The sequence below is a fragment of the Oncorhynchus kisutch genome, unplaced genomic scaffold (genome assembly GCF_002021735.2).
Source record: "Oncorhynchus kisutch isolate 150728-3 unplaced genomic scaffold, Okis_V2 Okis06b-Okis10b_hom, whole genome shotgun sequence".
NCBI lineage: Eukaryota > Metazoa > Chordata > Actinopteri > Salmoniformes > Salmonidae > Oncorhynchus > Oncorhynchus kisutch.
The window spans coordinates 12,780,625-12,797,034 of record NW_022261983.1 but is presented as its reverse complement, the minus strand read 5'-3'; the positions used below and the strand labels follow the sequence as shown (position 1 = coordinate 12,797,034).

Here is a 16,410-nt window from a genome sequence, read left to right as displayed (position 1 = left end):
CACCCTGACCCTCCCTCCTGTTCCTCCTCTTTCTATCACCCTGACCCTCCCTCCTGTTCCTCCTCTTTCTATCACCCTGACCCTCCCTCCTGTTCCTCCTCTTTCTATCACCCTGACCCTCCCTCCTGTTATATTAAACCTCCTGTTGATCCATCTATATTAAATCTCCAGTTGATCCATCTATATTAAATCTCCAGTTGATCCATCTATATTAAATCTCCTGTTGATCCATCTATATTAAATCTCCTGTTGATCCATCTATATTAGACCTCCAGTTGATCCATCTATATTAAACCTCCTGTTGATCCATCTATATTAAACCTCCAGTTGATCCATCTATATTAGACCTCCAGTTGATCCACCTATATTAGACCTCCAGTTGATCCACCTATATTAAACCTCCTGTTGATCCATCTATATTAGACCTCCTGTTGATCCATCTATATTAGACCTCCAGTTGATCCACCTATATTAGACCTCCAGTTGATCCATCTATATTAGACCTCCAGTTGATCCATCTATATTAAACCTCCAGTTGATCCAATGTCATGACTGTAGATTCTGAATTCATGTAATTATTGTTGCGTAATGTCAGTGTTCTTCATTTCTAGTTGTCAAAGGTTAAATATGTGTGTGGTCTCGTGTGGCTCAGTTGGTAGAGCATGGTGCTTGCAACTCCAGGGTTGTAGGTTTGATTCCCATGGCGAACCAGTATGAAAATATATGCTCTCACTACTGTAAGTTGCTCTGGATAAGAGTGTCTGCTAAATTAGTCAATTGTAAGTATGTGTTCTTGGCTAGCAGTGCTTTTAGTCAACAACTGATGAGAACCAGCATCATGTGTCATATTGGGAAAATTAATGTAGTGCCTGTGTGTCAAACTGGAGATTTTTTTTCTCAGTTGGACCAAGATATTATGATTTTTAAGGCTGCAATGATTTTCCAGTGGACAGGGTTTGGTTTTAACCAAATTAATCTGGAGGACACTGAGGGAGAGATGAAAGGGAGGGATGGTTGTAGGGACAGAGGGAGAGATGGAAGGAGAGACGGGATGGAGGGAAAAATAGATGGAGAGAGAGTTTCAGAAATAGTCTCGGAATTCCCAGACCTAGGGCCAAAGCGTATGTCAGAACACTGTTCATGTGGGAGGCAACCCATCTGCCTAAGGAGACTAAGACAGAGCTGGAGGGAGGATAGGGTTCACCAAGGACTGAGGAACATTCTTAGAGACCAGACTAGACCATATGACTGGAGCAGACATTATCACGACAGAGACCAGACTGGACCACATGACTGGAGCAGACATTATCACGACAGAGACCAGACTGGACCACATGACTGGAGCAGACATTATCACGACAGAGACCAGACTGGACCACATGACTGGAGCAGACATTATCACGACAGAGACCAGACTGGACCACATGACTGGAGCAGACATTATCACGACAGAGACCAGACTGGACCACATGACTGGAGCAGACATTATCATGCCAGAGACCAGACTGGACCACATGACTGGATCAGACATTATCATGACAGAGACCAGACTGGACCACATGACTGGAGCAGACATTATCATGCCAGAGACCAGACTGGACCACATGACTGCAGCAGACATTATCATGACAAGAGCACAGATGAGACGGCACAAATAATGGACTCATTATTCCCACATCAAAGACAGTACCAAGAGTTCTCAGTTCTCAGTACTCTGAATCTAATGTTCGTTTGAATCAATTAGCCTGATAGGTACTCCTGTTAGCTTTGGTCTGTCTTGGAGAGTTGGATTGAAGAGCTGGAAGATGATCATTCAGATCATGTGTTTCTGATCACATTATTGTAAGAGCCTGTACACTTAGACACCTGTCCCTGTCTGGGTAAACTCATGACCTATTCCCGAGCTAATTGTGGTTAGCACATGCACATAAGCCTGTAACACCAACTAACAAGTCTGGCCGACTGGGGAGTGAACTGATTTGTAGTTGTATAGTTTGAAGCTGTGGTCCACCAGATGTTCCCGGCATGGGGAGGAAGTGTCTGCTGAACAACGTTTCAGAGTGAGTTTCAGCAGCTGTGTTTTAGTGGAAAGGAACAGTGTCCTGTCCTGTTTTTGCAGACTATTGTTCCATGTTCAGTGATAATGCATTGATGATGCTAATTATTGTGATCTGATATGCTAATCAGTCCATTGTATGCTTTTGGGGAGTGTGTGGTGTGTTAATGTGTGTATTGTGATTGAACATTGTTTTCTGTCTCTCCAGATTTGTGGTGTGTTAGTGGTGTGTGTGTATTGGGATTGAACATTGTTTTCCTGTGTGTGTGTGTGTACGTTGTTTCCTGTCTCTCCAGGTCCACTATGCAGCGTGCTCGTGGAACGCTTTGGTTGCCGGGTAACGGTGATGGTGGGAGGGGTTCTGAGTGGACTAGGCATGGTGGTCAGCGCCCTGGCCAGAACCATCACAGAACTCTACATCACCAGCATCATCGCAGGTCAGAGGGTACACACACACACACTATAACCCCCCAATATAAGACGTCTCTCCTTCTTTCTATGGGGCATTATGAGTCTCCCTCATCAGTTCCTCTGTCCTCCTCATACAGGGTTGGGGTTCTGCCTGTCCTTCCAGCCCTCTGTGACCATGATGGGCCACTACTTTTTGAGGCGGCGGGCGTTTGCCAACGCCCTGTCGTCCACCGGCACGGCCCTGGGCCTCAGCACCTTACCCCTGCTGGCCAACTTCCTGCTGGGCCAGTTTGGCTGGAGAGGCAGCTTCCTGGTCCTGGGAGGTCTGCTGTTGAACTGCTGCGTGTGTGGGGCTGTCATGAGGCCCCTGGGGGCCAAACACAGTGGAGCCCAGAGGACACTCACTAACAAGGCTGCCCAGGGGCTCAGCAAGCAACCAATCAAAGGTCCTCTCCAACAGGAGAAGGAGGGACTTAAGGCAAGACTTAGGACAGCGTTCAGTGACCTTGTCGTGTTCCTACGGAGACACATGGCCTTTGACCTGTTGGTCAGTAACCCTCGTTACCGTGCCTACGCCCTGGGAGTGACGTGGATGATGTTGGGGTTTGTAGTTCCCCTGGTCTACCTGGTGCCCTATGCTACAGCCAATGGTATGGAACAGGACCGAGCCGCGCTACTGATGGCCGTACTGGGCCTGGTTAACATTGCTGTGAGACCCGTGGCGGCTGTCTTCTTCGGCCTGCCGCGCTTCAGGTACTGTAGCCTGGATGTTACAGGTTAGGAGTGGGTCAGCAACTGGACCGGAGGGTTGCTGGTTCGAATCCCAAGCAAGAAAACATTTAATAGAAAATTATGTGACCTGAAAACAAAAATGGATAATAAATTGGTTCTCTTACTCCTCTTCCTCCTCCTCCACCTCACAGGGGCAGTGGCTGTTTTGTGTATGTGTTTGCGGTAGCCCTCCTGGTCAACGGGCTGAGTAACAGTATCTGTGGTGCGGCCGCCACCTTCTCCGTGCTCCTGATCTACGTGGTCATCTTTGGTCTGTCCATGTCTGTGATTGGCTCTCTGCTCTTCACGGTGCTGATGGAGACGGTGGAGATGAGCCGGTTCCCCTCTGCCCTGGGTCTCATCAGTATGTTAGAGAGTGGAACACTGCTGATTGGACCGCCGCTCGCAGGTACTGTGTGTGTCGCTCCTGTCAGGATTGTACCGCTACACATTATGCCATGGGGGGGGGCAATAGTGGGGTGTGGTACGCCACTGTGGGGGCTATAGGGGGGTGTGGTACACCACTGTGGGGGCTATAGGGGGGTGTGGTATACCACTGTGGGGGCTATAGGGGGGTGTGGTATACTACTGTGGGGGCAATAGGGGGTGTGGTACGCCACTGTGGGGGCTATAGGGGGGGGGTGGTACGCCACTGTGGGGGCTATAGGGGGGGTGGTACGCCACTGTGGGGGCTATAGGGGGGTGTGGTACACTACTGTGGGGGCAATAGGGGGGTGTGGTACACCACTGTGGGGGCTATAGGGGGGTGTGGTACACCACTGTGGGGGCTATAGGGGGGTGTGGTACACCACTGTGGGGGCTATAGGGGGGTGTGGTACACCACTGTGGGGGCTATAGGGGGGTGTGGTACACCACTGTGGGGGCTATAGGGGGGTGTGGTACACCACTGTAGGGGCTATAGGGGGGTGTGGTACACTACTGTGGGGGCAATAGGGGGGTGTGGTACACCACTGTGGGGGCAATAGGGGGGGTGTGGTACACCACTGTGGGGGCAATAGGGGGGTGTGGTACACCACTGTGGGGGCAATAGGGGGGTGTGGTACACCACTGTGGGGGCTATAGGGGGGTGTGGTACACCACTGTGGGGGCTATAGGGGGGTGTGGTATACCACTGTGGGGGCTATAGGGGGGTGTGGTACACCACTGTGGGGGCTATAGGGGGGTGTGGTACACTACTGTGGGGGCAATAGGGGGGTGTGGTACACCACTGTGGGGGCAATAGGGGGGTGTGGTACACCACTGTGGGGGCAATAGGGGGGTGTGGTACACCACTGTGGGGGCAATAGGGGGGTGTGGTACACCACTGTGGGGGCTATAGGGGGGTGTGGTACACCACTGTAGGGGCTATAGGGGGGTGTGGTACACCACTGTGGGGGCTATAGGGGGGTGTGGTATACCACTGTGGGGGCTATAGGGGGGTGTGGTACACCACTGTGGGGGCTATAGGGGGGTGTGGTACACCACTGTGGGGGCTATAGGGGGGTGTGGGGTACACCACTGTGGGGGCTATAGGGGGGTGTGGTATGCCAAAAGTAATAAAGTGTTTGGTACAGTATGGTCTTCTAGTCTATGGCATCTGTTCAAGTCCTGTGTGTGGATTATTTGTCTGTGGAACAGAATCAATGACTTCTACTGCATGTTATCGACAGTCATTGTTGGTCAGTAGGTGGTCAGCATAACAACCGGTGGTAGTGTGGTGGACACACTGACTCATATAGACATACTTGTCAAGTTATGCCCAGTATAAACCTGTTATACCCTCCCCAGTCCTCATATGAGTTATGCCCAGTATAAACCTGTTATGTTATGTGAGGACTGGGGAGGGTATGAGTTATGCCCAGTATAAACCTGTTATGTGAGGACTGGGGAGGGTATGAGTTATGCCCAGTATAAACCTGTTATATGAGGACTGGGGAGGGTATGAGTTATGCCCAGTATAAACCTGTTATACCCTCCCCAGTCCTCATATAACAGGTTTATACTGGGCATAACTCATACCCTCCCCAGTCCTCATCTGAGTTATGCCCAGTATAAACCTGTTACGTGAGGACTGGGGAGGGTATGAGTTATGCCCAGTATAAACCTGTTATGTGAGGACTGGGGAGGGTATGAGTTATGCCCAGTATAAACCTGTTATATGAGGACTGGGGAGGGTATGAGTTATGCCCAGTATAAACCTGTTATATGAGGACTGGGGAGGGTATGAGTTATGCCCAGTATAAACCTGTTATGTGAGGACTGGGGAGGGTATGAGTTATGCCCAGTATAAACCTGTTATATGAGGACTGGGGAGGGTATGAGTTATGCCCAGTATCAAACTGTTATATGAGGACTGGGGAGGGTATGAGTTATGCCCAGTATAAACCTGTTAGATGAGGACTGGGGAGGGTATGAGTTATGCCCAGTATAAACCTGTTAGATGAGGACTGGGGAGGGTATGAGTTATGCCCAGTATAAACCTGTTAGATGAGGACTGGGGAGGGTATGAGTTATGCCCAGTATAAACCTGTTAGATGAGGACTGGGGAGACAATGAGTTATGCCCAGTATAAACCTGTTATGTGAGGACTGGGGAGGGTATGAGTTATGCCCAGTATAAACCTGTTAGATGAGGACTGGGGAGGGTATGAGTTATGCCCAGTATAAACCTGTTAGATGAGGACTGGGGAGGGTATGAGTTATGCCCAGTATAAACCTGTTATGTGAGGACTGGGGAGGGTATGAGTTATGCCCAGTATAAACCTGTTATGTGAGCACTGGGGAGGGTATGAGTTATGCCCAGTATAAACCTGTTATGTGAGCACTGGGGAGGGTATGAGTTATGCCCAGTATAAACCTGTTATATGAGGACTGGGGAGGGTATGAGTTATGCCCAGTATAAACCTGTTATATGAGCACTGGGGAGGGTATGAGTTATGCCCAGTATAAACCTGTTATATGAGCACTGGGGAGGGTATGAGTTATGCCCAGTATAAACCTGTTATATGAGCACTGGGGAGGGTATGAGTTATGCCCAGTATAAACCTGTTATATGAGGACTGGGGAGGGTATGAGTTATGCCCAGTATAAACCTGTTATATGAGGACTGGGGAGGGTATGAGTTATGCCCAGTATAAACCTGTTATATGAGCACTGGGGAGGGTATGAGTTATGCCCAGTATAAACCTGTTATATGAGGACTGGGGAGGGTATGAGTTATGCCCAGTATAAACCTGTTATATGAGCACTGGGGAGGGTATGAGTTATGCCCAGTATAAACCTGTTATATGAGCACTGGGGAGGGTATGAGTTATGCCCAGTATAAACCTGTTATATGAGGACTGGGGAGGGTATGAGTTATGCCCAGTATAAACCTGTTATATGAGGACTGGGGAGGGTATGAGTTATGCCCAGTATAAACCTGTTATATGAGGACTGGGGAGGGTATGAGTTATGCCCAGTATAAACCTGTTATATGAGCACTGGGGAGGGTATGAGTTATGCCCAGTATAAACCTGTTATATGAGGACTGGGGAGGGTATGAGTTATGCCCAGTATAAACCTGTTATATGAGGACTGGGGAGGGTATGAGTTATGCCCAGTATAAACCTGTTATATGAGGACTGGGGAGGGGATGAGTTATGCCCAGTATAAACCTGTTATATGAGCACTGGGGAGGGTATGAGTTATGCCCAGTATAAACCTGTTATATGAGCACTGGGGAGGGTATGAGTTATGCCCAGTATAAACCTGTTATATGAGCACTGGGGAGGGTATGAGTTATGCCCAGTATAAACCTGTTATATGAGGACTGGGGAGGGTATGAGTTATGCCCAGTATAAACCTGTTATATGAGGTCTGGGGAGGGTATGAGTTTTGTCACGCAGGGAAATGGAATGTTCTTTCTGCTGGATTCCCATGTCTAGCTCGGGATGTGAATGGGTCATGTGCTCTGGTTTCCACAATGTGCGTGTGTGTCTGTGTGGGCGTGCGTCAGGCGGGTAGGAAGGTCTGGGTCGACAGGGAACGGCTCTGGGGCAGGCTGACTGGAGGAGGGCGTGGCCTAGTGTACCCCTGCTGAACTCCTAAGGTGGTCTCTGGTTTCCAGCGCCATGGCAACTCTAATGTCAACGCCTGGTAGTAGCCGACTAGCCCTGTGCTCAGTGGCTCCTGGCAGCGCTGTACTGAACTAGCATCCAGTACAGAGGAATGTGTTATGAGGACACACACCGACACGCTTAAATACAGCTGGTCTTTCACTGTCGTAGCACCGCGTGTGGTTGTTGACACAAGCCTTCTAGGAAATGCTTTTATGTACTGCTTATGAACTGTTTTGTGTGGTTATGAACGTGTCATGACATGGTAATGTAGGTACCCTTCAAATGAAGTGTTCCCCGAGTCTTTCTTAACGCTGTGCCTGTTGCCATGTCCCCCTCTCCCCTCTCTTCCCCTCTCCCCTCTCTTCCCCCTCTTCTCTCTCTCTCCTCTCTTCTCTCTCTCCCCTCTCTCCCCTCTCTCCCCTCTCTTCCCTCTCTTCCCTCTCTCCCCTCTCTTCCCCCTCTTCTCTCTCTCCCCTCTCTTCTCTCTCTCCCCTCTCTTCCAGGCATGTTGGTGGACAGTACAGGACACTACTCTTATGTGTTCTATGCCTGCAGTGTGACTGTCTCCTCCTCTGGCCTCTTCCTCATCGCAGCGTTCTACTATCTGGACAGACAGAAGAAGAGAGCAGGTCCTCCTGCTGCTGCGTACCAACAGAAGCCTGCTATCAGCCTAGTCCCTGACTGCCAGTACAGCCATGTTCCTTCTACACAGGGAGGGAAGCCTGCTATCAGCCTAGTCCCTGACTGCCAGTACAGCCATGATCCTTCTACACAGGGAGAGAGATCAGCGGACACTGTTTGTGTCACCAACGTGTGACTTACTAATATGCACGTGTGTAACCCAGTAAGACAACCTGTCTACCTGCCTGCCTTAGAATTCCATCTAGAATGAGAATGAAGTAAGGAGGTAGCCTTCCATGAGCCTTGGCCTGTAGGAGCTGCAGCATATCACAGGAACTGCTCACTGTGTAACGCCTCACTATGATGAGTCAATGAAGGATCTCTGTGGTGTCTGCTGTCTGCAGAGGGAAGAACTGGGAGGTTACACATACACTACTGTTATCATCACTGTGATTCCTATGTATGTACGTACGTACACAGGCATTCACAACACAGGGTTTGCACACAGATTTAGTCTGGATTTGGAAGTCTCTCTCTTTCTCTCTCTCTTTCTCTCTCTCTCATCAACAGACACATGAGGCTGAATGACACAACATCCCTGTTTCATTCAGACCCACTACTAGACGCTACAGTAGGACTCTCTAACATACGGCCCACTAGTAGACGTTACAGTAGGACTGTCTAACATACGGCCCACTAGTAGACGTTACAGTAGGACTGTCTAACATACGTCCCACTAGTAGACGCTACAGTAGGACTGTCTAACATACGGCCCACTAGTAGACGCTACAGTAGCACTGTCTAACATACGGCCCACTAGTAGACGCTACAGTAGGACTGTCTAACATACGGCCCACTAGTAGACGCTACAGTAGCACTGTATAACATACGGCCCACTAGTAGACGCTACAGTAGCACTGTCTAACATACGGCCCACTAGTAGACGCTACAGTAGGACTGTCTAATATATGGCCCACTAGTAGACGCTACAGTAGGACTGTCTAACATACGGCCCACTAGTAGACGCTACAGTAGGACTGTCTAATATATGGCCCACTAGTAGACGCTACAGTAGGACTGTCTAATATATGGCCCACTAGTAGACGCTACAGTAGGACTGTCTAACATACGGCCCACTAGTAGACGCTACAGTAGAACTGTCTAACATACGGCCCACTAGTAGACGCTACAGTAGAACTGTCTAACATACGGCCCACTAGTAGATGCTACAGTAGGACTGTCTAACATACGGCTCATAGTAGACACAAATAAATATTTGAATTTGTTACATTTTTTGACTAACAACAATCTCAATCGACATTTAAATGATTAAAACCAACCCATAACTACTTAGAAATGATAATGGACCTAAATGTAGTCTCTTCACTCTGTCCAGCTAGCTGAAAGCTACATTTATAGTCTCTTCACTCTGTCCAGCTAGCTAACAGTCATCATAATGAAAGCTACATTTATAGTCTCTTCACTCTGTCCAGCTAGCTAACAGTCATCATAATGAAAGCTAGATAGTCAGGGAGCATCAAAAATTCCCAAACCGATGGATAGAGGACATTTTGCACATTTTGACGCCAAGACAATACATACACATTTTAAGTGCGGCACTCCGGCCCTTGGTGAAGACTGAATGCGGCCCGCAGAGCAAAATGAGTTTGACAACCCTGTGCTAGAGCAGTGTTACTCACGAAGTGCGGCAATTGTACTGCCAATAACATGGGCGACCCAACTATTTAGTGCTTTAACTGTTTGGCTTTAGGAGGAGATTATGGTTGTTTGTACACTGTCACCGTGACAACACTGAGTATGGCTATGAATGTATTCCTGCACCTTCTTGAATATCCTCTGTGACTTCTTAGATGCCTTGATATAACTGGACATGAAACGATAGCCTTATGTATGAAAGGATATACAAATATTTTGTATTTTAGTCAACTTATTTCTGAAGATTTAATATTGAATGTTTACAGAATATTAAACTTTTTCAATAAAAGTAAATTGATTTGTGTTCATGTGTCAGTCTTGTTTTATTATCACTGTATAATAATAATCTGAATTTGAGGACGGATCGGATTGAATAGGTCTTCAATTTTAATACAGCTCTGATGTCATTCACTTCCTGCTATTTTCTAATTTCCTTCCACTCACCTTTATCGCCACCTTGTGGAATGTGTGATGTGCAGTTGTTTTAATAATCATGACAGTTTTGAAAAATTACCAATGAAGCCTATTTGTCAAATTTTGTGTACTTTTTAAAATATTGTCCAGACTCTGCCACATACTGTATAAAACGTGCCTCCATTAAGGTGTCCTGTCACTCACAACCCAGATTCTTGTCATGTCTTATCTGAGTCTTTTTTAACCTGACCAGTTGTTCTACTTTTATTTTCTGGTAAACACATAATACTGAAGACTGTGTCCAGTGAAAGCCCTGATCAGTCAAATATCTGATCAGTTACCTGATCAATTATAAATTACCTGATCAATTAACTGATCAATTATCTAAAAATTACCTGATCAATTATAAATTACCTGATCAATTATCTGACCAATTATAAATTACCTGATCAACTATCTGATCAATTAACTGATCAATTATCTAAAAATTACCTGATCAATTATAAATTACCTGATCAATTATCTGACCAATTATAAATTACCCGATCAACTATCTGATCAATTAACTGATCAATTATCAAAAAATTACCTGATCAATTATAAATTACCTGATCAATTATAAATTACCTGATCAACTATCTGATCAATTATCTAAAAATTACCTGATCAATTATAAATTGCCTGATCAATTATCTGGCCAATTATAAATTACCTGATCAACTATCTGATCAATTAACTGATCAATGATCTAAAAATTACCTGATCAATTATAAATTACCTGATCAATTATCTGACCAATTATAAATTACCTGATCAACTATCTGATCAATTAACTGATCAATTATCTAAAAATTACCTGATCAATTAAAATTACCTGATCAATTATCTGACCAATTACTTGGTCAATTATCTGATCAATTACCAGATCAATTACCTGATCAATTGTCATCTTTGGCCTTTCAGTGAGACGGCTCCTATGATGGCTGGTGAAGAATGTTGGTAGCTTGAGGTTTGAAAGTAAATAGACTAATTCAATTCCTTTTTCACAGTTTCCTTCCCCCAACCTGGGCCAAACAGTGAAAGCCCTGACCACTCAATCATGTTGTCAAGTATCTTCTTCAGTCTTCGATGAAGGGCTAATATGGAGTCCCTGTTCAGTTTTCGGTGACGGGATACCATGAAGGGCCCTATTCAGTCTTCGGTGAAGGGCTAATATGGAGTCCCTGTTCAGTTTTCGGTGACGGGATACCATGAAGGGCCCTGTTCAGTTTTCGGTGATGGGCTACCATGGAGACCCTGTTCAGTCTTCAGCGAGGGGATACCATGAAGGGCCCTGTTCAGTCTTCGGTGAGGGGATACCTTGAAGGGCCCTGTTCAGTCTTCGGTGAGGGGATACCATGAAGGGCCCTGTTCAGTCTTCGGTGAGGGGATACTATGAAGGGCCCTGTTCAGTCTTCGGGGAGGGGATACCATGAATGGCCCTGTTCAGTCTCCGGTGAGGGGATACCATGAAGGGCCCTGTTCAGTCTTCGGTGACGGTCTACCATGAAGGCCCCTGTTCAGTCTTCGGTGAGGGGATACAATGAAGGGCCCTGTTCAGTCTTCGGTGAGGGGATACCATGGAGACCCTGTTCAGTCTTCGGTGAGGGGATACCATGAAGGGCCCTGTTCAGTCTTCGGTGAAGGTCTACCATGAAGGGCCCTGTTCAGTCTTCGGTGACGGGCTACCATCAAATCAAATCAAATGTATTTATATAGCCCTTCGTACATCAGCTGATATCTCAAAGTGCTGTACAGAAACCCAGCCTAAAACCCCAAACAGCAAGCAATGCAGGTGTAGAAGCACGGTGGCTAGGAAAAACTCCCTAGAAAGGCCAAAACCTAGGAAGAAACCTAGAGAGGAACCAGGCTATGTGGGGTGGCCAGTCCTCTTCTGGCTGTGCCGGGTGGAGATTATAACAGAACATGGCCAAGATGTTCAAATGTTCATAAATGACCAACATGGTCGTATAATAATAAGGCAGAACAGTTGAAACTGGAGCAGCAGCACAGTCAGGTGGACTGGGGACAGCAAGGAGTCATGTCAGGTAGTCCTGGGGCATGGTCCTAGGGCTCAGGTCCTCCGAGAGAGAGAAAGAAAGAGAGAATTAGAGAAAGCATATGTGGGGTGGCCATGAAGGGCCCTGTTCAGTCTCCGGTGAGGGGATACCATGAAGGGCCCTGTTCAGTCTTCGGTGAGGGAATACCATGAAGGGCCCTGTTCAGTCTTCGGTGAGGGGATACCATGAAGGGCCCTGTTCAGTCTTCGGTGAGGGGATACCATGAAGGGCCCTGTTCAGTCTTCGGTGACGGTCTACCATGAAGGGCCCTGTTCAGTCTCCGGTGAGGGGATACCATGAAGGGCCCTGTTCAGTCTTCGGTGAGGGGATACCATGAAGGGCCCTGTTCAGTCTTCGGTGAGGGGATACCATGAAGGGCCCTGTTCAGTCTTCGGTGAGGGGATACCATGAAGGGCCCTGTTCAGTCTTCGGTGGCGGTCTACCATGAAGGGCCCTGTTCAGTCTCCGGTGAGGGGATACCATGAAGGGCCCTGTTCAGTCTTTGGTGACGGTCTACCATGAAGGGCCCTGTTCAGTCTCCGGTGAGGGGATACCATGAAGGGCCCTGTTCAGTCTTCGGTGACGGGCTACCATCAAATCAAATCAAATGTATTTATATAGCCCTTCGTACATCAGCTGATATCTCAAAGTGCTGTACAGAAACCCAGCCTAAAACCCCAAACAGCAAGCAATGCAGGTGTAGAAGCACGGTGGCTAGGAAAAACTCCCTAGAAAGGCCAAAACCTAGGAAGAAACCTAGAGAGTCTTCGGTGACGGGCTACCATGAAGGGCCCTGTTCAGTCTTCGGTGAGGGGATACCATGGCGGCCCTATTCAGTCTCCGGTGAGGGGATACCATGGCAGCTCTGTTCAGTCTCCGGTGAGGGGATACCATGGCGGCCCTATTCAGTCTCCGGTGAGGGGATACCATGGCGGCCCTATTCAGTCTCCGGTGAGGGGATACCATGGCGGCCCTGTTCAGTCTTCGGTGAGGGGATACCATGAAGGGCCCTGTTCAGTCTTCGGTGAGGGGATACCATGACGGGCCCTGTTCAGTCTTCGGTGAGGGGATACCATGAAGGGCCCTGTTCAGTCTTCGGTGAGGGGATACCATGAAGGGCCCTGTTCAGTCTTCGGTGAGGGGATACCATGGCGGCCCTATTCAGTCTCCGGTGAGGGGATACCATGGCGGCTCTGTTCAGTCTCCGGTGAGGGGATACCATGGCGGCCCTATTCAGTCTCCGGTGAGGGGATACAATGGCTGCCCTATTCAGTCTCCGGTGAGGGGATACCATGGCGGCCCTGTTCAGTCTTCGGTGAGGGGATACCATGAAGGGCCCTGTTCAGTCTTCGGTGAGGGGATACCATGACGGGCCCTGTTCAGTCTTCGGTGAGGGGATACCATGAAGGGCCCTGTTCAGTCTTCGGTGAGGGGATACCATGAAGGGCCCTGTTCAGTCTTCGGTGAGGGGATACCATGGCGGCCCTATTCAGTCTCCGGTGAGGGGATACCATGGCGGCTCTGTTCAGTCTCCGGTGAGGGGATACAATGGCGGCCCTATTCAGTCTCCGGTGAGGGGATACCATGGCGGCCCTATTCAGTCTCCGGTGAGGGGATACCATGGCGGCCCTATTCAGTCTCCGGTGAGGGGATACCATGGCGGCTCTGTTCACTTCCTTCTGTCGTTGTTGTTGACAACAATGAGTATGTGAAGTATTTTGGAAGCTTGAGGGTTAAAAGTAAATTAACTTATTATCTTCAGGTTTTCACAGCTTGCTTACTCTAACATGCACCAACACACATTTCCACACACATCACAGTGCAAGCCAGAAACATTTAGAAAAGTATATACTTTTTAAAAAAATCTTTCAAATGGACATTTTGTGTACTGACTACCCTCTTTTTTTAACCAAACAACCCACCCTGACATACCAAGCTAAAACCGTTGCCTCTACATGACTGTGGGCTATATAGCCTGTAACCTGTAACCTATATATACCTGTAACCTGTAAATACCCAATCAGACCAGTTTAGATAAGAGTTAAACATATCACTACACACACTGTGATTCTCTCTCCTGAAACCTTCGGTCAAAGGTCCCTCCAGTCTCCTCTTGTCTCCTGCTCTGTCCTGTCCTTCTGGTACCTCAGACCCTGGCTACTCACCTCCTCAGACAGCTCAGTGTGTTCTCTAGAAGGGGTGTGTTACAACCTCTACAGGCGGTCTCTTCACTACAGAAGACATGGACACCTGGGAACCCAACCTGGCTCTGGTGCGGTAGGTAGGTAGGTTAACTCTCTTACCATTATCATACACACTAGTCTCTTATCACAGCCGAGCTAATTTGGTGTTGGGTGCAAAGATTATCCACAGAGTTGGACTAGTTGGATCATTTCTCTTTATTCAACTTTATTCGGAAAACCACATGTTTTTTATTTGATTTACCAACTGTAGAGTACAAATTAAATGACCTGTATGTGACTGGACTTATTGAGACTGAAGGTATGTCTTTCAATGCTTCCTTGTGAGATTTTCTTTTCAGAAACATGTTTTTTTTCAAATCAAATATGTTTTTACTTGGATTGTCCAGCCCAGTTTCTGCTTTGTCCTGGCTGTAAGGAACAGGGTTCAGCGTGGTTGTCTTGGCACTGAACATGTTTGTTTTTTCACATATCCATTAAGTCCAGTTTCCCCTCTGAAAGACTTCACATGTCCTGTGACCTGATGGGAATAATATTGAGTGAGCGAGGTGGGCCATATTTGTTCTAATAGAGGCTTGCTGTTTATGTAGGCTCCCAACAGAACAGCCGAGAGAGGTCGACTATGAAACCACAGCCCACAGAACTCCACAGGAGGTCGGGTTAGGGCCCACAGGAGGTCGGGTGAGGGCCCACAGGAGGTCGGGTTAGGGTCCACAGGAGGTCGGGTTAGGGCCCACAGGAGGTCGGGTTAGGGCCCACAGGAGGTCGGGTTAGGGCCCACGGGAGGTCGGGTTAGGGTCCACAGGAGGTCGGGTTAGGGCCCACAGGAGGTCGGGTTAGGGCCCACGGGAGGTCGGGTTAGGGTCCACAGGAGGTCGGGTTAGGGCCCACAGGAGGTCGGGTTAGGGTCCACGGGAGGTCGGGTTAGGGCCCACGGGAGGTCGGGTTAGGGCCCACAGGAGGTCGGGTTAGGGTCCACAGGAGGTCGGGTTAGGGTCCACAGGAGGTCGGGTTAGGGTCCACAGGAGGTCGGGTTAGGGCCGGGTTAGGGTCCACAGGAGGTCGGGTTAGGGTCCACAGGAGGTCGGGTTAGGGTCCACGGGAGGTCGGGTTAGGGCCCACGGGAGGTCGGGTTAGGGCCCACAGGAGGTCGGGTTAGGGTCCACAGGAGGTCGGGTTAGGGTCCACAGGAGGTCGGGTTAGGGTCCACAGGAGGTCGGGTTAGGGCCGGGTTAGGGTCCACAGGAGGTCGGGTTAGGGCCCACAGGAGGTCGGGTTAGGGCCCACAGGAGGTCGGGTTAGGGTCCACAGGAGGTCCGGTTAGGGTCCACAGGAGGTCGGGTTAGGGTCCACAGGAGGTCGGGTTAGGGCCGGGTTAGGGTCCACAGGAGGTCGGGTTAGGGTCCACATGACCTCCTGTGGGCCCGGTTAGGGTCCACAGGAGGTCGGGTTAGGGTCAGGGATTTCCTCTCTGATGTTTGACTAACTCCAGTATTGCATTGACATGTCATGGGCGGCAGGGTAGCCTAGTGGTTAGAGCTTTGGACTCGTAACCGGAAGGTTGCAAGTTCAAACCCCCGAGCTGACACGGTACAAATCTGTTGTTCTGCCCCTGAACAAGGGGGCGTCATTGAAAATAAGAATTTGTTTTTAACTGACTTGCCTAGTTAAATAAAGGTAAAAAATATATATACAAAAATATAAAAAATGGGTAATGTCCACCAACCCATCCTTCTCTGTTTCCACCCCCCTGTGTACCTCTCTCTGTATACAATGTCTTACTAAAGGATTCATTTCTTCACATTTTATTGTGTTACAAAGTGGAATTAAAATTGATTTTAACGGTATTATTATTATTGTTATTATTATTGTTATTATTATAATTATTATTGTTATTATTATTGTTATTATTGTTATTATTATTATTATTATTATTATTATTATTGTTATTAGTTATTATTATTATTAATTATTATTGTTATTGTTGTTATTATTATTATTATTGTTATTATTATTATTATT

The 16,410-nt window shown here is 48.0% G+C and overlaps 2 protein-coding genes across 5 annotated transcripts in view; both read left to right on the top strand.

The window, feature by feature from the left end:
- Window positions 1-2,322: 2,322 nt before the first annotated feature.
- On the top strand, window positions 2,323-9,978 carry LOC109883509 (monocarboxylate transporter 6-like). Its single transcript, XM_031814228.1, has 4 exons — window positions 2,323-2,493; window positions 2,605-3,220; window positions 3,391-3,647; window positions 7,841-9,978. The coding sequence occupies exons 1-4, from the start codon at window positions 2,403-2,405 to the stop codon at window positions 8,152-8,154; spliced, it is 1,278 nt and encodes a 425-aa protein (XP_031670088.1). The 5' UTR covers window positions 2,323-2,402; the 3' UTR covers window positions 8,155-9,978.
- A 4,267-nt stretch (window positions 9,979-14,245) lies between these two features.
- Window positions 14,246-16,410, top strand: part of LOC109877264 (medium-chain acyl-CoA ligase ACSF2, mitochondrial) — a 32,857-nt gene continuing 30,692 nt past the window's right edge. Inside the window, exon 1 of one of the 4 annotated variants that reach the window (XM_031814289.1) lies at window positions 14,246-14,468. The gene's annotated coding sequence lies outside the window, so the exon portion shown is untranslated. Of the gene's footprint in view, window positions 14,473-16,410 lie in introns of all 4 variants that reach the window. The other 3 variants (XM_031814293.1, XM_031814292.1, XM_031814288.1) reach the window with 3 other exon arrangements.